Below are 23,112 nucleotides of genomic sequence, written 5' to 3' on the forward strand. Positions count from 1 at the left end.
TAACTGCAATGTTGCAAATGACTTCAAAATACAAATCCAGTATTGTGCACAGACCCAGTAGTGCAGGAGACTGAAACTCATTTATCTGCTCTTTAACTGAAGATCTTACCCTGCCACAACTCTGCAGTTTCCTCCCTCTCAGCCTTCACTTCACTACAGCTGTTTCTTTGAGTATTTAACACTCAAAATCATTCTATTTAAAATATGAGTCTTTGGCAATCACAGACTTTCTCCACCCCCAGAAAAACATAATGCTGAGTATTCAGTTCTGACTGAAGTTCTGCTATTGGGATCAAGGGAGAGATTCAGGAGTATAATGCACATTTTACTCTCTTTAGATGTGGAATATTGGACTTTTTATGGTTTGGGGATGTTTTTTAATCAAGAGAAATATCACTCAGAATAATGATTTTGCTGCAATTACCTAAAATTCAGACTCTCATATTTGTGTGTCTCTTAATTTAATTAGGTTTGACAGAGATAAATCATGTTGGAACACCGCATTATCTTTTACCTGCAGTCCACTATGCGTCCTTGATGATAAAAAGAATTTGGGATAATTTCTCCTTGAACTTGACCAACTCGTGGAACTCTAGTAAGATTAGTACAGAGCAAAAAGCCACAGAAAACATCACTGGAAAATGAAAACAAAAATCAAAATATTACTGGATTAATATGAGGTAAACTTACAAAAAAGAAAGTCTGGCAATGGTGCTGCTGATCACACTAATTTATTACCATAAGCCACATGACAGACTTTCAGAGTGCAAGCCTTGAAATAAAATATTATTTTATTTAAATGACAGAAAGCAGAAACAAGTCATGGCTCACTCCAATGCACCAGGGAATGCTCACATGAGCACAGAATGTATCTGTGCTGTAAGAACAATCCAGTACAAGTAAGAGGAGCCAAACTGTACAAAGCTTTGTCAAGTTAGGCTGAAATGCTTCTCTCTCTCTGGCAGCTTACACACCACACATTAATGTCAAGTTTGAAATCTTCATTGCATTTTATTTCCTTTGCAGGACAACAGAACCATAACAATTTCTAGTGTGAAGTTGTGTGTGCCCAAGTTTTTGTAAAGAATCTGCTTTTTTAATGTTATTTTATATCTGCATATATTTAAATATCTTTTATATCTTCAATAGAAGGATATTAACTAATACTGATTGTCTAAGTCACAGAAGCAGCTGAATGAATGCTGGAAACTGACTTTGTTAAAACTGAAAAAAACATTAATATCCCATCAGTCAGATCATTGTCCTGCATTTCTCTACCAACAAAGAAATGAGGGCTTTTATAGAAATGAGGGGTTTAACATAGACATTAGAACACACTATCGCCATCTAAATTAAACAATGCCTTTCTTATTGATCCTATCTGAAAACTAATAATATTAAAAAATCCACTATACAAGCATCAAATAGTAAAAGAAGGAAAATGTTATTCCAAAACTGAAATTTGTATGTACATAACTAAAAATTACAAAACAAAAGTAAATCAGGAGAAATTTAAGTCTATCTACTAATGATCATTTACTTGAAAAATACATTTAATCAAATATTCATCCAGCAATGATCACATGGAAATTAATCGGGCCTTTCTCTATAGCATCCAAATGTCTAATAGTCCTCTCTGGTCAAAATAAATGTTGGAACAAAGTTGACCCAGCATAATCTGGTGTCAGTCCCAGAGCAAGTACAGAGTGTGTGTATTTGCAGCCTAATTTATCCCTGCCAAGGCTGAGGTGTTTTTATGTTATGAACTTGTGACTTTTTGCTGTCTTGTCCCTCAGCTACTCTGAAATAACTGAAGTCACAGTACGTTCTTCTGAAAATCTAGAATGATTTACAAATCTATTGCTGAGTCACTTATAGAATTGTCAGAGTGCAATTTTTTCAAGATGCAAACCTCATGAGGGAAAAGAGATTCAAAATAAGGCAAAACAAGCTGCTGAAACATGCATGAAAAAGTAGATAATATTAAACCATTAACAATCTATTTAAATTACAAATAATCTCTACCAAACTGAACTTACTGTTTGCTGCACTGAATCCATCGGTCTCCATCCTTTCCACAGTTTCCTTTTGTTGTGCCTTCTGTATTTAGCTTTTCATAACAAAATTTGTCAGATCCTGAAGACTCTGTTGATGAAGAAAAAAGAAACATGCTTTTCACTAGCAACATGACAGCTTTGAAACTTGCATAATTTATTGCAGGCGTTCTCTGTAATTTTTTAATACAAACCATCAATTTAAATACACATGTATGTGCACAGATGGTATTTTCCAGTGACTAAAAGGGAGAGCAGGCTAAACTGAAATACCTACAGATATGTTCAAAATTTGCTCTGAACTTCTAACAGTAGCCTCCATGGTGTCTGCATTGTATTCTGCATATGAAATTTACCTGTGGTCTAATTTTGTTCACTTCATAACAGTTGCACATAGATTTAATCTAGTTGTTTTTCACTGCAATATTTCCTGATCTGCATTTCAGAAGATTTTATATAGGACATTTATGATAAGCATATGTTCTGACATTAACTCAATGTTGATTTTATTCTATTTTTCAGATGTTCACAGGAAACCAAACTTGAACAGAATGTAATTTTTACTTATTTTTAGGAGTAAAATTCTGAACTAATAGGTTTTAAACCCATAATTATTTACTGATGAGCTTATTTGTTTTTTTCTAAAAATGAATCTAAAAAAAAGAAAATAGAAAAGCACAACAATTATATAGAGGAAGACAAAATAATAAGACAGAGTGGTCTCAGTGGCAGTTATGATTAGACAAAATGCACAAGAGCACACTAAATGCCAGAGCACAGGACGTCCTTGTAGTTCTACTCTGCTGAGTTGTCACCAAGTCCTTACACAGAACATTCAGCCCCTCTGCTACAAGCAAAGCCCATTGCAATTGCAATTCTGTTTAACTCAACACCTCTGGACTTAAATCACACTATGCATATTTAAGTTCACACCAATGTACTCATTTTCCTGACCTGCAGGATAGTATAGGAAGGAGAGGCAAGGTGGAGCAGCTTTGGCATGAACCACTGATGGGATAATGGAACTGGTGACTGTCTTTAAAGAAAAGCCCAAAACAAAAGGTTTTGAACTATACCCAAAAAGTCCTCAACCCCCTCCCCCCGCAGTAGCATTTGCTGCCCTACCCAGATCTGCAGCCATATCATCACTCCCACTGACACCACTCCCAGATGCAGAATTCCACTTGGCAATCAAGCCATTTTCCCACTGCAGTCTACTCACTCTACTGATCAGAAAACATTAACTTGTAGCAACAAGAACAAAAAATAAAAAGATGAAAAATCCAAAGCAAAGGCAGGAATGAACTAGAAATAAAATACATTTAAGGTAGTTAAAATCAACCTACTAGATCCCCAGATATATTTGCACTGATTATCTCTCGTCTTGCATTCACCATTATAGCAACGACCCTAAACAAAATACAACATGTTAGGAATGAGAAATAAGAACAACTTCATCTCCTTCCCCTCTCACAACAAATGTCTCATTGCCACCCTTCACATGCATGTTGGGATGTGGATTCCATTAATTTGGGTAGATGAAGTACACATTTTGGCCCAGATTCCCAAAGCCAGTTTGTGTCCAATACACACTGACATTTAAGCAGTTGATTTATACATTTACATAGCTGGAAACAACTTATTAACATGGAGTGTAATAAAATATCTATGTATAAAATGTAGAGCTACCAAGTGGATTTCACTCCAAGTAGAAATTATTACAATTCATAGAGTGCATAAAACACAAGCAACATTGATGTTTAAAGGATAAAATTTATGAAGAAATATGGAACACGAGATTTTAAAAAAATCAATGCCAAAACAAAACAAGAATGTGTTGACTTCTATTTGCTGATGCACAGGGATTTTAAAACACTGCATACCTGATTAGAATCACAGGCATACCCATCTTGTTTATGAAGATTTGGTGGACACTGAAAAAAATTAAGAATCTTTTTTGTCATGAGTACTGTAATAAGACATCAGAGTATCACATATGGAATTTTCCTGTTTTTAAGAAAATCGGACAACATATATAAAGGGAGTTGAAAACATAATTAGTGCAATAATCTTCATAGCTACAAACAGAAACGAAAAAATTAACATCTTGAGCCATGAAATACAATGTTCAAGTTTAACTTCCTGCATATTCCAAGAAGCAATTAAGGAGGTGAGGCAAAATGAAAGCCAATGTGTTCAGTAAGAGGGTATTTGGTAGCTAATACTGGGGCCATGTTTGCAACACTGCCACCCCATGCGTTTCAGTTCCACTACAACCATGAGGGAGCGCCTGGTCACAGCCTACCAGTCTATTGCTTACAGAGCTTCAGGGGGCTTAATGATCTTAATTGTTATGTTCTCTTGGCATTGGAAATTCTTTCGTACAAACAAATCACTAGGTCCAGAAACCTCAGACTATTAAAGTAAGGACTCACTTTAAACCATTCTTAAGGTTTTTCCTCAGCTAAAAGGGACCTGTCAAAATTTGGAAAGAGAATGCTGCTGCACTGCACTGTGTTAGCCAACACTCTGAGGGCAGCTTGAGAAAGAATGCTCCATCTACAGAGCAAAAGATTTACGATAAAATATTGGTAATAGCTACTTGTCTATGTGTTGACGTCTCAGATGATAAAATAAAAGGAAGTTATTGTTAATTTATTGGCATTTATAACTACAGCCAATGTCCAAAGAGATTGTGATTTGTCCTGAATCTCATTTCTTCAAGGTTAAGAACTTGATGCAGTAGATGACTTCATGAGTTATGAAGTTCTTATATAAATAGAATAAATATTTAAACATTCAATACTGAAAAGGAGTGTATGTCCCCTAAAACATCAAAGTTGCTGTGAAAATGGAAAATGTACAGGATGTTGACTATTTAAAAGAAATAAAATTGAAACAATATTCTGGTTGCTGTTTATTCCTGTATTTTACATTAGCCAAATGTTTTCAGGACGAGTGTGTAAGATCTGCAACTTTTAAAATTCTCATATATGTGCACACTCTTAGAAAACATAACACACTTCATATAAGTCTTACGAGGAGCAGTTTGAGGGATCTGGGGTTGTTTAGCCTGCACAAGAGGAGGTTCAGAGGGGACCTTCTCACCCACTACCCTCTAATTCCCTAAAAGTAGATTGTACAGATATAGAAGTCAGCCTCTTCTGCTCAGGTAACAAATGACAGGATGAGAGGAAACAGCCTTCAGTTGTGCTGAGGAGGTTTAGGCTGGGTATTAGGAAAAGCTCCTTCACTAAAAGGCTTGTCAACCATTGGAACAGGCTGCCCAGAAAATCACAGGAAAATCACCATCCCTAGAGGCATGTAAAAGACATGCAGATGTGGCATTTAGGGATGTGGTTTAGTGCTGGAGTTGGCAGTGCTGGGTTCATGGTGGTACTCAACCTAAAAGGTTTTTTCCAATCTAAACGATTCTATGTTTCTATACTCCTTTAGTTGTAATTTTCTACAATTTTATTTTAAGCCATTTTATTTCATAAAATCTTAGTGTTGTTACCTTTGAATACATTCACATTTGCAGTGTGTTCTTATTATTTAAGTTATAGACTAGGCAAAGAATAAAGAAGGATGCCTGACACAATATTATACACAAAACCCCAAGATTTATGAAAACCAAATAAACATAGAGAAGCCATCTTTTGAGTCCACTTAGATTATTGTTTTCATGAGTTTACAATAGTTCACACTCCATTATATCATCATTTTGGGCACATGACTGTGCAGTTTGTTAATACAATTTTCCTGTTAAATGTATACCAAAAAAAGATTGCAAACAGACATCAGCAGTGCAAGCAGAGAACATTTCTGTGCACATACCTGTCCAGAATCCCCAGTGCAGAACTCTGCAATGTCGCACTCATTCACTGCGTATCGACAGTCATAACCTCGTGGGAAAAACTAGAAAATTAAAAACATAGTTCAGCACTAAGAATACATCTACATATGCTGCACCTTTTCCTTCCACCTGAAACACACTCTGAACTGTAACAGGCTGCACACGACTGCCATGGACAACTGAAAAGAACAACTGATACATGGCAGCAACACTCACAAGACACGATGTATTACAGCAGGGTCCATCACTACAATGAGCTCCATTAGAAAGAGAACACTTCTTACAACAGTCTGCATAGCATTCCTGAAGAAGAAAATAAGCAAAAAGTTTAGTTTCCCATTTTAAACAATTTTTTTTCTTTCCAACATCAAATTATTACATACTAGCAGACAAAAGATTCAGTTTAGCACTGATGATTTAAAATTATCAGCTGGAAGAAGCCGTTGCAATACTCAAATACTAAGGGGAAAACAGTGATACACAATGCTATTGCAACACAGGGATTCACACCTTCTGAGGCCTGTGCCAAATTTATGCTGCTTAGTTCAATAGCATTCAATGCAGAAAAAACCTCCAACCTAATTACAAGTGCAATTATATTTAAATACTAGAACAAGAACTCAAATCTAGAGGGCAGATTTTTGCAAAAACATCGGAGTATTTCTGCAATAGAGAAGAAAACAACAGTTTACTTGTTCTGTCTGAAAACAGGCACCAGTCTCCAAAGTATCAGTAAGGAGTTTCCCACTCCAGATATGCTATCCAGGAAAGCCAAGAGGTAAGCACTTCTCCAGTGCAACTCAAAAACTGTTGGGAAACAGTTGTACTGTGTCATTGGTGTAACAGGAGCTGTTCAGAGGACATTGTCTTTGCACTCATTGTCATATTATTTAACACAGGCTTTTAACAAAATTGTTCCCAAACAACAGGCAAAACAAATTCATTTCCATAACCTTTCCCCCCTCTCTTACCAATCAATTAATTTACCTTAATAAATTTTATAAGACTTGTGGAGCAATCTATAACTCTACTTACCATTCGGAAACCGCAATCACATTCTTCTCCTGCTTCTACAAATCCATTTCCACACTCAGTGGCTTCAAAGAGCTAAAATAAAAAAGCCCCCACCCCAAAGTAAGAATAAAACTAGTGTCAAGTGACTTCTGTGTCACATTTCTGCAATGCTACACAAATGTGCTGTCCCAGACAATGCAGGTGCCATGCCTCAGTGAGAAAAGGCAGCGTGGTTTTCAAATGCTGCTCATCAGAATTTTTCACACATGAAAGGCATACAGCCAAATCACAGGAATGCTGGTCCTCTTTAGGAGATACTGATCTCAGAAAAGCATGATAGAGAGACACTACAGTAATATTTTAGGGGCGGACATTTGGATTTCATTCCTGTTCCATAGACTCCCAGTTTTGTGACAATTTCTTTAAGAAACCAGTCCACAATATCATTCTTGGGATTTGCTCAGGCACCCACACTTGCTTATGCAATGAGCTACTGTCTGTTCCTCTGCAATGTTTGTGCATGAGAATAATAAGTGGAAATAAATATTGCCAATAGGAAGTCCTATGTGCCTTATTAGTAAGTTATACACAAGCACATACAAAGACTACTAAACAGCTAATCCTAGAACCAGATACAGACAATGCAGATAAATTCTGCAGCTCAGGATGATGCAGATTCTACAGTGGTTTCACACATCCGAATTTTGACTAAAGGTACTTTTCAGTCTTGTCACAGAAATAATTCTGCAAGAGGCTTGTCTGTTTCCAATATAATTCTGCTTTAAAATCATATAAAAATATCAGGAATCACCAATTTAATTAGAATATTAGCAGCAGAAACACATCCACTAAAACTGAAGTTAGAAGTTAACAAGCTAAAATGTGAACAGATTAATCTAAGGGTGAAAGATGTGAGTAAACCTTTCTGCATGGGCTTAGTGGAAATAAAGCTGTGGAGAACTAGCAAGATATGAAACACAACATAAAATACAATACAAATTGTATATGAACTTGTATGGAATTCTTCTTTGGTAGTTTTGGTTGGGGCGGGGGGGAATCATAACGCCAAGTAAAAATGAAATATAACATTTCACTTTTGTTGTATAAACCATATAGGTAATCAATAGCACCTACAATTTTGGGTGCCAGAAGCAAATCAATAGTGAAAAAATATCCATATGCACTCTTCTTCACCAGTAATGTTGACAGGATTATAAAAAGCATTTAATTTTTTCCTCCCCTCTGTAAGCTCCTGTCTCTACTACACTTTGGTGCAAACAGCAAGATCTCTTACTCTGAAACTGAAATTCATTTCTCTATCAAACAAGAAAATTACAGAACACAAGCAGGCACACAGAAATTTCCTATGGCAATCAGGAACCATTTAATGTTCATATACATGTCAGAGCATAACTCAGGATATAATTTTTTAAATAGCATCATGGTGACTGCTTAACAATTCTGTTTTACTTACCAAAGGATGATACACACAATTTTCTACCTTACCTCCTGACCTGCAAATAAAAGCATTCTAAACACTGTATGATTATTTTGCCCTCCCAAAGTACTTAAAGCTGTCAAGCACTGGCACAGATAATATATAAAGATAATTCAACTACTTCCCCATAAGCCTTTTCCTCAAAATAAATCAGATTTTTATTCTGTCAAATTGAGTCAAATTGACAACTTCTTCACATTACTTTGCCTAACAACTCTCACTAAAAACTGAAGCTGTGTTTTTCCATTTCCCTAGTTATTCCTTTGTGTAAGAATTCTTGCATTCTTACTCTATAAGCAAAGATTGCTACCCTGGGAAAAGATTCAAAACCACTTGAACAAGCAAAATTTTTTTTAGTTAATTGTGCAAGGTGATGGTCCACCAAAGGGTGTAGCATAGTAAACAGAACAGCTTAATAGCCTCATGTGGTATTAAATTCTACAAGGACAGCAGTTTGACACTGTGATTAAATAGAATATTAGTGCTTTGGATTGCTCTTACTTGGCAAAAAGAGTCATGGAATATTTTTATACTGCTCAGCTTTACAGGGATGTCAGGCTAACATTATCTTAGAAAAAATATGACCTTGGTAAGTTTTTAGGCAAAAAAGCAATGGTAGAAGGAAACAGCTATGAATGATAGTTTGCTAGATGTATATTTGAAATGAAATGAAGCAAATGTTGAGAACAACCAAAAGTTGCTACTGTCTACATGAAATCAGCTATGGATTTCTATTTCCTAATGTGGTAACTGGCATTCTTTTGAACAACCTCAGACACAAAGTCCAAGAATTGAGTATAGGTGGAGCATACACTTCTGGATTTATTTTGCACTACTTCCAGCTTATTAAGTGTTGCATTTATACTGAATTTATCATTATTTGAGTATGAAGAATTGTAGAAATCAGTTGCATTCCTCTCAATATTATTTTAAAATGCTAAAGGGGTTGAACAGCTAATTACAACCTCAAGAAAATACCCACATAGACATCTGAATAAATTTGAGAAGAGATGATGTCCGTGAAATGACTACATTTTCATTACAATGTGCAGCAGATGTCCTGAGTACCAATTTATTTATTACCTTTGTTGGCCTGTTAAAAAGACAGGCACCGCCCCCACGAAGTAAAAATTCTTTGTATTCTGCAATGCTGCATTTGGAGAATTTCCTGGAATGGTATACCCTAAAATGGTAAAGAATTAGGTGAGCAAACGCCTTGAAACATCACCAGCTACTGGAAAGGGGCAAAGGGGTCACAACCTTTTTTAAATACTGTAAATCCCAGTTTCTTACAACCACTGTGTGTAACAATATAACAGCTCAGTCTTATTCTCAAATAATAAAATCAGAACAAAAGAAAAATTTTAAAACATTTTGCCTTTTTTATATTTCTACTTCATGTACAGTATATAAAACCGTAGGTTTTAAACTTCTTCATAAGGTAAACCCACATTATCATAGTAGCTGCTATTCACCCTTTCTATTGCATGCATAATCCAGTATCCTCTCAGGTTTTTTTTAACACCTACAAGATGCTACAGCAAGAAGTTTCACAGCTTAATACAAACTGGGAGAAGAACAATTTCATCCCATTTTCTTCTGTCATATTTGCTAATCTCATTTCATGTCTCACTTCTTATACTAGAAGAAAGTGTAATTATTTTTGCATAACGTTATAGACTTCTCTCAGACTTCCTCAACTCAATCTTTTTCCCAGACTATTGAAAATGTAGTTTATTAGTAATTTCTCACTCAGAAATTGTCTGATATATTTACTAGTCATGTTTTGAGATCTGGGAATGAGATCTATTCACACTATGAAAGATTGGGGTAACCATGCCATAAGGAGGTTTGCCATTCCTCTCCTAATAACTCACTGCCACTGAGCTATTTCCCCACTGAACTATTCCATACATACTGATGGAGTTAAGTGAAAAGGCTTTAAAGGGCAGCTAATTATTCCCTCATTTCATTAGTTAGTCCTTTATCAGTTTCTACATGACCATTCTCTGCTCCTGGCTTTTGTTTACTGTTAGCCTTTTTTACAGAGGAGTCTTATTCCACAGCCTCTTCTTCTGATATTTCCATCCAAGAACAATACTTTGATGAGTTCACCACATGAAGGAAGCCAGTATCTACTCTGATCAATGCTTTACCTTGGATTCCAGGAGCAAATTTATGGAATGACTTTCTGCTGCACTCCTACAGTGGCTGACAATTACAACTCTACAGGGAAGCCACAAAGTAACTCTACTGAAGAACCAATTTCCAAATACCGTACAAAGAAACTAAGTTCCTTCTGTCTCATTTGTAACTAATTTTCTCCATGATTTTTGCAATCAAGCTTCCACAGTGAGCAAGATACTGACAGGAAGTGATTTCTAAGACTCAAACCCCTGTATTTCAGAAGTTACTCAATTGTTTACAGTATAGAGAAAAGAATCATTGGCAGTGTGTGAGGGTGGAGGGCAATGAAATTCTTCCCATACAGATGTGCTTCCCCTTCAGACTTCACTGACCATTTATTTACCTAAGGATTGAGTTCCAACTGTTTCTGGTTTTTCATTTATTAGCACTAAAACACATGGATAAACTCAATGCATAAATATTTCTGCCATAATGTAAACTATGAACTCATTCCAGAGCCCTCAATTACTGATATTTATGACATACCCTGTTTCCTCCATGATGCAACCACCCCAGGATTCAGTGCAGTCACACTCTTCTCAGACAAGACCAAAATATAACAGAAAAGGAGAGAAGTTATAAATATGCTTACAATAAATATAAAGTACTATAAAAATGGAGCTTGACTAATTATACAAAGATTTGATGGTTGCTTGGCTGTACAAACTCTAGTCCCAAAAAGGAAACCAGCCCACTTGAAGACATACTAACACCTTAAATAAATACAATACTTTCAGATTACAATATCTGCAGGTTCTTAAGACTCAACACAAAATTTTAGGCGCTACACAAAGCTAAAAATAGTTAGCAACATCCTTCCCTCCATGCTCTCAAAACAGGCAGCACAAAGCTGTTTGCACTACACATAATATTGATGATTTTAAATGTTCAGATTTTCTCCTCCCTAAAAATACAGAATACCCTGAAAGAGGATTGTTACTGGACAGGACAGGCTTTTTCCCTTTAGCATAAATTTATTAACAGTAATATGCCAATCAGCCAATCAAACATTCATTCAAAAAAGTAGTTGAATGAAAATGGATTTACAGTTTACTTACAGCTATAGCATGTAAGTCAACAGTGACCAATTTCATAACATAATAACAAAAGATCAGCACCTTATGGTTGGTAAAACAGAAGCTGCAAACTGCCCATAAAAACGATCTACCAAAGATAGATGTACTGTAGTTACTACTGGAAATCCAGAGTTTCTCCGTGGAAAATATTTAGAAATCATTTATGTGGTTATTTCTACTCTACCCAGGCCTTTCACTAATCTTTCTCTATAAAGGGCATCCAAATAAGGACACTAAGCTATCATATCAAAACCCTCTATTTTTCAGTTTAAAAATATTCTGATTTCCAAATTGTATCAACTGTTTTATCTGTAAAACAATTATATAGAAAATAGTTTAGCAATTTGCTAGTTTACATAATTCAAAAGCAATGCTTTACAAAACAATATTCCTAAGCATGGTTTCCAAACTCGCAGATTTTTGAAGTGATCCACAATAAAGCCAACATTATCATTCACATTTTTAAAGAGGAAACAGAGAGCAGGTAGCCAAACTCCTTACAAGATGCAAGTGAAAAACCAAACAATTTTCTTTAGCCCTGAAAAGGGGTTTCCAGCAGTTTTTGTACCAACACTTTACACATGTTAAGGTAACACAAATGTGGTCTGACTGTGAAGCAGGCAAGATAAGTTGAGCAAATGTCACACTGGACTAGGTTATAACTCCTTACCATTTCTTCAATTGTAAATCAGGTATTTTTGCATTTCAAGAAGTCAGCAATTGTTCTATTGGATTTACAGATTTCATGATGATAGACAACGAGTTCTAAATTAAATTAATGGTGTTTTTACCAATATACCTTTGAATATTGGTTATGAATCTAACCTCGACACAGGACATCACTGACGTCATACAAAATGTCACTAAACTGGCAGCTCTTACATTGGTGAGGCTGAAATTTCACTACATATATTTCCAAAAGCAGCAATTCTTGTTCTACAGTAACAGCAATTTTGGCATTTCTTTCCAACACAATAAAGGAAGTGTTTGTATTTAGCTAAGGAAGACAAAAGACTCCATGTACATACTCGGTTTCCTGGCAGCTGGCTCCCATTGTATTCCAAGATTCTGAGCAAGACTCTGGGCTAGTTCCTGTGCCATGGGCAAAGGGAGGCCATACTGCATTCCAAGAGAAGCACAATTATAAAGAAACAAAAACCCATTAATTATTGTAATGAACACTGCACTGGCTCATTCTACCTTACTACATAACTACTATTTCAATAATTCAGTGCAGTCAATCACAATTCTGTGTGCATATAAAGAAAATAAACTCCATAAAATACGTAACAGATAAAATATTCCTCTCCTAATCTCAGGCAATCTCTCCCCACTGGTTAATCTAAAGAAAGAAGTTTATTTGATATATATGCAGTACAGTTTTGTAATAGTAGGATTTAACCCACATAAAAACAGGAGAATTTCATTATCAACTTAACTCTGCACTGAGGGGAAAAAATAACAAAAATAGTCAAAAAATCAATACACAGGGACAATTTGTTTTCTAATTTCAATGTTAAAAAATTTCTGGAAGAATCAGATGACATTGGTACCTCTGAAGATCAAGTGTCTTACAGTGGTAAGACAAAGAGTATTCAGTACTGTGTTTCAAATACTCCTTCTAAGATTTTTGGGTCTAAATTTCTGTTAAATATAACAAAAGGCAATTTAAGTTCTTTTTAAGAGAATAATGCAGACAGGAGAAATACTTTCTGAAAAGAAAGGCATGCTGAGCAGTAGTTTAATGATGATCAAGAATGCTGGCTGTGAGAATACTAACTTTTTAATATGTAAATTATCTTTAAAACCCTGGGTACTGAAACATATGAACTTGTAAGATTTTAATGTAGAGATTCTACTTTATTTCACTTTAGTCATGAAAAAAAAAAAAATTACCTCATTCACTCCTACTCCTCTGGCCACAGAGCAAACACCTCCAAAGTAACTTAAGCTGCTCCTTTTGTAATGAAATGTCACATTCCTTACAAACAAATAAAAATGAAGAAACTATAACACGTTGACATTGGGCACCAAGAGCTTATTGAAAGAGCATACTCTCACACATACTATGATAGATTGCATGTACATTCATCTATTTCTAGCATAACAAGCAACTGCAAGTTTACAGAATACCAACACTGAAAGAGGTGGTTTCATGTAAACTTTGACACAAATACTATTTTTCTCTTCTAGAGTCAGAATCAGCCTTAAGCCACAAACAAACCAAGCACAGAAAGCTTGAGTGCCAGACTCCTAAGACAATAAAGTAATAACATTTCTTTAAAAAGTTCACAATATATTCCAATTTATGATTTGTCATGAAGGAATTCTGTTCTGAAATGTAACAGTACTGAGAACTTTAAAAATTATTATCTCAATCCAAAGTAATTTAAGTTTTAAATCCCAATGAAAAGACTGAGAAGTACACCTAAAGGGAAAGTAATTTAATACTGCTCTTTAACCTTGCCTCCTTTCATTTATTGTTAGTAAGCTCCAAATAATTTAGTTAAGTGATGTAATCTGGAAGATCTAAATTATTCAATAAAATGCCTATAAATTACTACGAATTACACCTATTTTAACTTCATTATCATAACAATAAATCTACATAGCCTACAAACAACCTACAGTGATCCTGTATGGTGTATGAATAACCTAACCTTTGAAAATTGATGGTTTTTTTTTAAATGACAGATTACCCCATACAGGTACATCTTTATTTTTCAGAACATTCTAACAGCCATCAGAACTTTCAGACTGCAGCTTAACTAAACACTTACAGCCAGGGGCTTTACAACAGACAGGATTGCAGGCACTTTTCGAAATGTTCTATTTCACCTCTCCCCAGCTCCAAGGAGGCTGAGCTGGAGCATGCCATGTTCCACTAGCTTTGGAACATCTCCAAGCATGGGCACTCCATAGTCTCTCTGTGCAGCCTGTTCCAGCATCTGACCAACTTCACAATGAAAGGGGTTTTTTGCCCTGTGTTTAAATGGAACTTCTTGTATTTCAGGTCAGATTTGATACTTTTCACCATGAGAAGAGCCTGTTTGCTGGCAAACTCTTCAGCAGGTGACACAAAACATGCATGGAAGTCACTAAGAGTGCATGTCAGCAGCACCGTGCCTGTATTATAAAGAACAAAATCAGTGTTGTATTGTGATGCCTGTATTAAGGAAATCTGGAGGAAATTCTTCATCCCCTATTTTTATCTCCTTCTGCAGAAGATGAACTACAGAAGAAAATATATTCACCATGGGAGACATTAGTTACTCCATCCTCACAGTATGTCATGCTGCTGGAATACAGCTTAAGATCTTTCCCTATGCTGCACAGGGGAGCACACATTTCCTCCTCTTTGCTTACAATGCCATGAAGTAAAATAATCCTTGCTCAAGGCTGAAGTCGTGCCTAGTGATGCACATGGAATTTCCTCTCAAAATGCTTTGTGTCTCAGAACAATTCATTACAGCTCTAAAGAAGAAGACCTTCCATTAATAAATCATCACAGCATCCACATGTGTGAATAAATTTACTAACTGGAACACTCTTGTGGCAACACATAATCCTGTCAGCTCTGCCCTCTCCTGATCGTAACTGGAAAAGCAGCACATTACACACCTGATCAGCAAAGCTAAGTGCCCTTAAGGGCTCATCTAAAGACACTTCACATGTGACACTGTCTCCAGGTTGCAAAGACATTCAAATATCATTATAGATATCTATCCACATGACCATGGTATATACTACACCTATTAAAAACAGGTGTTAAATATCAATTAAGCTTCCTAAGAAAGGCAGATGTTGATTGATACAGAGAGTACCAACCAAAAAAAGTAAGAAAGAAGAGCCAAGTGGAGAAAAGCAGCAGACAGGAGCTAGCACTGTAAGCCACTGCCAGGGTACATACGAGAGCAGGTGCACAGCATCGGCGTGCTGCTTGACGTAGTGCTGCCGGTACTTGGAGAAGTCGTGCAGCATCTGCAGGGGGTCGGGCTGAATGTTAATGCGGTCCCTGTCTGTCCACGTCTCCACGGCCACCAGCACCACCCTGGTGTTCAGCTGCTCCTTGTATATCTGAGGGCAGAGACAGGACAGGCACAGGAGTAGAACACTGGGTCAAACATGCACACTTAGCCAGTAAGAGTAAAGCGGAAGGACAAGAGGGATAAAGCAGGAGGAAAACATGGGGAAACAGTTAGCTGGCAATGCCTTGCATTTCCTAAAAGCTGATATGCTGATCCACTTAAATTTTATATTTTAGAAGGAAAAAGAAACCAACCCTTGTTGCTCTTTTTTTTTTTTTTGAGCAACTCCATTGTCTTTAAAATTCTCATGGTAAATAATTTTGCCCCTGAGTTTTGCAGAAAAACTGCAAAAAATCAGCAAGGAAGAAATGTAAAGGTACACAGGGTGATCTCCAAGAAGAAAACTATCTCCAAGAGTAGCCAAAAACAATTAAAAGTTTTAACTGCAACTTTTAAAGTTGCAATTAAATAATGTCTCAGTTTTCCAATAAATCCAAATTTTAATTAATGCTTGATTTCCATTTATATAGTATGATCACTTAATTCTCACATTGCATGAATGGAATTAAGGAAAAATATTTATTTTTCTATAAATGTTAATGTTACTGTAGCAATAGACAAGGAAACAACAATCAGGCATTAATAATAACAAAAGAGTTTTAAAATATGTATTTTAACATTATGCTTGATACTTGATTCTGACACAAAACTACTGCTGTCTTTGGGTTCAGTTCAAAAAATGCCAAATTTTAATAACTAAGGTTATGCAGAACTTGTAGGTATAATATAATAATACAAAATAATACATAATACAAAAGATATGTATTCCTTATCTGCCCTGACCAGAAACCCAGTTTTGTATCAGGGCAGAGTTATCCTTATGAAAAAGTCAATGTATAATATTCAGCTTAGGAAAAAAAAAAAAAGAAATATAAAACCAAGAGATAGGAACCAGCTAAGCCCAGTTTTGTCCAAGACCTTGGAAGGAAAAGAGTATTAGCGTGCTTGAATCTCAGGGAGAGATGTTTCAGGCTGAGAACATACACAGAAAATGGTTTACAACATGAGCAAACCCAATGAAATTAAACTGCCTGGAATGACATAGGGGTGAATCAATAAAGACTTTATTTCTGTTTGCCTGGAGGAAAACTCTATTTCCTGAAGGAAACAGCAACAAAAAAATGGAAGAGGGGGCAGAGAACCTGAAAACCTCTGAAAGCTGTTATCCTATTGCCAGCAATAAATCAGTAAGAAATACAGCCCACACCCTATGGACACAAGGGACTAACAAGGCAGAAAATCCTGCTCTTTTTCATGCTTTATTTAAAGAAAACACCCAATAAGATGTCATTTTGTAAGATCTCTATGAAGGGACTGAATTCTACACAAGAATGAAGCCTGTGTTTCTGCATACACACAGATAAAAATGGAAAAACCAGACATAATAGAGAAAGAAAAGGTGGATTAAATAACTTTTGTTAAAATGAAGAAAAAACAGAAAGAAATAATTATCAGATGAGGAAAAAATAAAGATGTCACCTTTTCTTTGGGTATGTCCAATATATATTGCAGAAATACTACAATTATTTACATTTTATATGCTCTAATAATTTTTCAGATCATTACAGAAAAATATTCCAAAACACTTCTGGTATTTCATGTATTATAAATATATTCACCTAAATTTTTAATATACATCCAGTACACTTGATATGTAAGAACAAATACTGCACTATTTCCTCCAAGTCAAACTGCTGACAATGTTTTGGACTGAATCATATCACACAGTTCCACTGGTATCAATAATGTCACATGGAAAAGGGACTCAGAGTCAGCATTTGGCACCCTCTGTATTCCTCCCTACTAGAAAATCTACCTGCTTTCACTACATATAGAGCTCTTAAACATGTGTGATCATTATATATGTAGCAAAAAGAGGAATAAAACCCTCCCAAATTAATTTTACCACAAATACTACTTTTAGTTTATATGCTGTATGCAAAATTGTATTAAATTTAGCAGAGATACAAGTATGGTATTTGTGACAGTTCCACACATTTATAATGTAGTACAGTGGCATTGTTTGTGTTTAAGATATAAATAGAGATTTATAAAGCAGATTATTTTATTCACACTGGCTTTTTCTTCCAATAGATATATGTATCCCTTGTGAGCTATACTTGCAGTTTCAATCACTTGTAGTTAGATACAAATATAAATTTGATTAAATCTCATTCTTAATTGGTGACAGATAATGAAATCACCCCTGCCAAAGACAAACTCTGAGAGCTGCAAGCTTTAAGAAAAATGCCACAGATAATCTGATAGTTTCTTATACATTCACCCCAGGCTATTCTTCTGAAGAGGAACTAGAAGTGCACTTTAAAGTGTAATGGAAATTTGGTATCTGAAAATGATAACATTTTTAACACAATGCTAAAGTAGAACCCAGTGAATCAGTTTTCAGAAGAAATATTGATACTTACAGCATCTACAAGGTTTACCACAGACTTTGCAAAATTGTTTGTGTATGCAGTTGAAGAACGGTGCCTTTTGAACTAAAAGAAGAGAAAGTAGAACACAGTGAGAATTTAAATATTTATTACTAATTCTTTATTTTTACAGCACGAAAGTAAAATTAATAATTTAAGAAAGAGTAATGGGAAAACTCAAAAAACCTTTCAGATCACAGCCTATACCTCATATTCAACAATCCCTGGAAGATAAAGGGAGCTATGTTATGCAGCCTTTCCCAACTGTAAAAGGAGCATTTAACCATAAGAAATACTATGTTTAGAATCAGAGTTCAAATGTTTGAGACAAAATTACAGGTAAACATGAACAGAAACATGAGCTCAAAATTGAGAGGATGCTTTACCCATTAAAATTATTTAATCTGATGAGTTACGTATCAGACTGTAGCAGCCACATTCCATCACTTTAATTACAAGACATGAAGATGAAGCATTTACCACTTATCCTGTGCACTGCTCTTTGCAAAGGCCTTCTTTTCTACAACAGCACAATACTTTTGTGACATGGAGCAGTAGTTATAGGAAAAGGCAAAATGGAAGGGGGAGCACATGGTAAAAGTAAATACGTTGTTTGTTTGAACATTAAAACAGTTAAGCTGAATATCTTAAATCCTAACTTCACTTTTTTTTTAATAGACCTAGATGTATTACAAGTTCTGCTTCACAATGTCTGTGCATGTCATTACAATGGTTTCACGTCTTTCCTCATCCTGCCTCAAAAGCCCCTTCTGTTCCCAGTCAAATTTTTTAAAGATGCAGCTATGGTATCTGAACATGAATCCATATGACTTTCAAGAAACTGTAAAACTATAAACCAAGATTATATTACACAGTATGATTTGCAGATAGGAAAAATAGGTCTTCAAAATTTCACAGAAAATGAACGTGAAATTGCTTAGAACAGGGGAGAAAAGGCTTTATCAAAAAACTTGCTAATTTCAGCTACTGGCTAAAAGCAATAAGGTCTCATTGCCTCACAGTGTTCCATGAAACTGTCAGTTATTCTTTCTATGAAACACAGTACTTCAAAAGAGGCCTTGGAAGAAGAAACTCTTCTGTGAGCAATTGAGTAGCTGCTCTCAGGTATGGTGCTAGTAGGTGCCCAGGATGCACACTGAGAGGAGCACTATACCATGGACTGCTCCCCAGAGAACAATGATAACAGTGGGGAAAGGGGAAAGGATGCCTTTGGCTTTTTGTTTTGAGCCAATCCCAAACCTTCCCAGAAGTGGAAAGGTAAAGTAATATGCTTTGAAAAATGTTCTTGGTTTTCATGAAAGAATTAAAATGCTAAAATCAACAGTAATATACCACGTAATGTGGTTAAACACAGATTCTAAACGAAATTAACCTAAACCAGTAAAAAACACAACAACCTAATTTAATGTGTTGAGATATCTTTATTGCTAGAGGAAAGGAAATGCTGTGAAAATACACAGTATTAACCATTTAATACAATGATCAAGGAGGTTTAAGATACTTCTTCCAACAAAGACCTTTGCTGCAGGGGAAACATGCCCTCTCCTGGTAAGCAGAAAACCTTGAAAGTCTATTTAGCGAGTTCCTGGACCGGCAAGCTGTGACTCCTAACTGTGAACACTCTCCTAAGTATGTCCATTTTATTCTTTGAAAATAATTACTCTCTGTTTCTAAGTCACTGATGAGTATGAAGCAAAAAATCTTGTGCTGTAAGTTCTAGCAAATAAAGCTTTAGAGGAGACAACAGTGTCTGTAGTAAGTGTAGTGAGCACCTTCAAGCACATCTGCAGTACAAGAGGCCAGGGGAAAGAGACAGACATAGGAATATTTTCTCTTCATAAGGAACACCAAGCATAGACAAAATGGCCATAATTTCAGTTACTGTGTCCAACTGCTAAATAACCAACACCTGAATACTCCTAAGAGCAGTTTTCTACCAGGTGGCTTTACAAATGAAAACAGCTTAAGAAATTTCTGTCCTGCTTTTTCCACCCATTCAAATTCCCTCCACAGTGCTAAATTAACACAGATAAAAATATAGGCTATGTTTGCCCAGACTACTTCTATGATTTATTAGACAGGTGAGGGGAGGGTACATTATCTGTCTATTCAGCATTGGAACAACTATGAATTACTGCATCCTGTTCTGATATCTTCAATTTCTTGCTCTTAAATATCATCCTTTAGCGCTGACAACAGAGCCCACAACTCCATAAGGCACTCGGAAACTTGCAGCAGGGTGAGAGACATGAAAAGCTCTTTACTTGCAAATAAAATAAGTGAAAACTATTGTATCAGCAAAATTTGATTAAAAAAAAAAAAACAAGAAGTTGTGCTTACAACAAATATCACTTAGTCTAACTTTTTCCAGTCATCTCTCAAGACAAAAAGGGAAAAAAATTGGTCTTTCCTTCCCCCATGCATGTTAGGTTTTTTAATGACACTTTCTGAATCAAACAAACAACTTACCTTGCAGTCCATTATCACTCCTGTTTATAAGTATGGAGTAGCCACAAAGAACAATCACAGTTTTGTCTACATGTTTTGCTGCATTAAAATTTAAATTAGTAAAACTAAACTCAAAGTAACAAATTCTGACTTCTTTCTATATAACTTCAAAGATAGGATGTAATTTTAGAACATTTAGTGTGTTTCTTCTGGACAAAAATGTTTTGTTGTTTTACTTTTTTAGTGATGGGCATATTGATTTATCCATATGATACCAAAGTGTTCCATATTCATTTTGAATATATAATTGCCCCAGAAATTCTTAGGTAACATTAAGTTTCATTAGGTATTATGGCCTACAGTGTGTCTTACAGTACAAATGTTAATAGCTGTTGATAAATAAAATCCTGGGCCCAAAAATGGTAACAATTTATAGGCTGTTCATCAGCCTACAAACTGTCACCAAAAGGAAGATTACCACTGAATTGATATACTTACCATTTTATGGTCATTTACTATCATGAGTTCCAGATATTTCATTTCTTCAAAGACACCACGAGACAACTGATGAATTAAAGAAATTCTTTGAGCAATCATGAAGATGTAGTTCTTTTCAAAAATAACTGCAGCTGATTTTTATTATATATACAAATAAAATATCTATTGTTTAGGGTATGTAAATCATAAACAACTGGGTGAGAAATGCAAGTAGGGTAAAGGATCATAGTTCCAGTAACTTAAACACTGGCTGAGAATCTGAGCCACATCACCAGGAAGTTCAGGGTGCACTCTTTTGGCTCCAGTGCAGACACCACCACTGCTTTCCTCCTCCTTACATTATGTACTATTCACCACAGATTTAATCAGGAAGGAAGTTACTAAAAAGATAAGCACCCTCAAAAATATGGTGTGGATTGTGCAACTCAGTGAATAAATTCAGAATAATCTCCTTTAATTCAATTATTCCCCTAACTGATACATATGCATGTGAAGATCATGAGGACTGCCCACTTAGGTTCTCCCAGTAACCCAGTTCTGGGTGTCCTCATTTGGATTTTTAATTTAATCATGCTACTTAATGAGCCAAGTGGCAATAAAGTCAGATATCTATAAAGTAGCAAAAGTTCATTCAAAATTATTCTTTATTCTCAAGTAGACAAAAAATTAAAATTCTAAAGTAATTTCCACTACTAAATTTCGATTTAATTGATGCATAACAATGTTGTGACTTTAGAAAGTTTATCATTTTTCTTCCAGATTTTCTATTTATGAAGAAAAGTCTTGTTTTCTCATTTGATAATAGTATTATGGGATAATATTAAGCTTCTGAAAATACTTATTTCCTAAATCCTATATTCTCTTGACATTAAAAAATATAGAAATTAGTGAGTTTGATATTATAAAATGGTCTTATGTCAGGATCACACTTCTACTTACTGCTCTCTTTCTTCTCCTTCTCCTCAGCCACTGCAGCTCAGACAGAAAAGGCCATTCAGAACTAGAGTCAGTCTCTGTAAAAATTACAATTTAAGAAGTATTTATGTACACTGTCCAAACCAAAAGCAGATTAACATCACAAAAATTAGAAACACTCCTGCTATTCAAAAGCTCATTTTTAAAAAGATATAAGATATCAAAACTCAAGTAATTCAGAAATTTTAAAGCATGCAAGGAGAGGTGAAGAAATGATAATCTGGGCTTAGAATATATATACATTTTCTTCTATCTCATTGCCTCAGTAACATTAATATCACTGATTAAATTCAGTGATTTTCAGAGAAAAGCTAAATACAGGTCTGGGGATGAAAGTCTTACAGCTGCCTTTTGAAAAATCTATAACCCGTGGCAATAATTTTGAAACAAGACAGGTAAATATCTATTTTTCAAGATTTTCTAAATAATCAGCAATTTTATAAACACTCCTAGCCTAATACTCAATTTTTCCAAGTTATATATACAATTATTTCCAATATTTAAAAACTCATAAGCAAAAATGTACCAAGGTCCCGCAACTGCTTGGAGGTTTGTGTTCCATAAGTTCTTTGGATGATATGTGGCCTACTTTTACTTTCCTAAAAAGAAAAATATATGAAATTTTCTTCTAATTAATACCATCAAGTGAAAAATGTGGCACTTCTTTAGTATCTATAATTTTCCAGTCACTACAACGTGTTGGCTCAGCAGCATTAGTTATTTGTCACATACCATACATATACTGTCAAAAACAAACTAGAGCGAGACAAGCTTGAGAACCGTGGCACAGCATCTGCAATATATCCCACAGACCAAGCAGGATACAAACCTTGAGAATTCTCTGTCCCAATGTTGCAAAATCATTTCACTAAAAATCACTCAGAAATATACCTAGTTTTACTACTGTCTGTGAGACTTTGGCAGCTGTATTAACAGCTGAAGTTTTAGAAATGGTTGTACACATA

General features: G+C 35.4%; 1 protein-coding gene across 5 annotated transcripts in view; it reads right to left on the minus strand.

Moving 5' to 3' along the window:
- The window catches only part of ADAM23 (ADAM metallopeptidase domain 23), a 66,069-nt gene that overhangs the window by 19,621 nt on the left and 23,336 nt on the right, over positions 1–23,112 (minus strand). For all 5 annotated transcript variants that reach the window (XM_058809199.1, XM_058809202.1, XM_058809200.1 and 2 more), the window contains exons 7-22: positions 22,674–22,746; positions 22,112–22,185; positions 21,173–21,238; positions 18,200–18,271; positions 15,596–15,762; positions 13,582–13,666; positions 12,714–12,804; positions 11,096–11,144; positions 9,506–9,605; positions 6,946–7,017; positions 6,127–6,213; positions 5,892–5,972; positions 3,938–3,988; positions 3,401–3,464; positions 2,040–2,145; positions 515–634 (exon numbers count right to left, since the gene is read on the minus strand). In XM_058809199.1, the coding sequence (XP_058665182.1) occupies positions 515–634; positions 2,040–2,145; positions 3,401–3,464; positions 3,938–3,988; positions 5,892–5,972; positions 6,127–6,213; positions 6,946–7,017; positions 9,506–9,605; positions 11,096–11,144; positions 12,714–12,804; positions 13,582–13,666; positions 15,596–15,762; positions 18,200–18,271; positions 21,173–21,238; positions 22,112–22,185; positions 22,674–22,746 (1,358 nt within the window). The remainder of the gene's footprint in view (positions 1–514; positions 635–2,039; positions 2,146–3,400; positions 3,465–3,937; positions 3,989–5,891; positions 5,973–6,126; positions 6,214–6,945; positions 7,018–9,505; positions 9,606–11,095; positions 11,145–12,713; positions 12,805–13,581; positions 13,667–15,595; positions 15,763–18,199; positions 18,272–21,172; positions 21,239–22,111; positions 22,186–22,673; positions 22,747–23,112) is intronic.

This window comes from Ammospiza caudacuta, chromosome 8 (assembly GCF_027887145.1).
Source record: "Ammospiza caudacuta isolate bAmmCau1 chromosome 8, bAmmCau1.pri, whole genome shotgun sequence".
NCBI lineage: Eukaryota > Metazoa > Chordata > Aves > Passeriformes > Passerellidae > Ammospiza > Ammospiza caudacuta.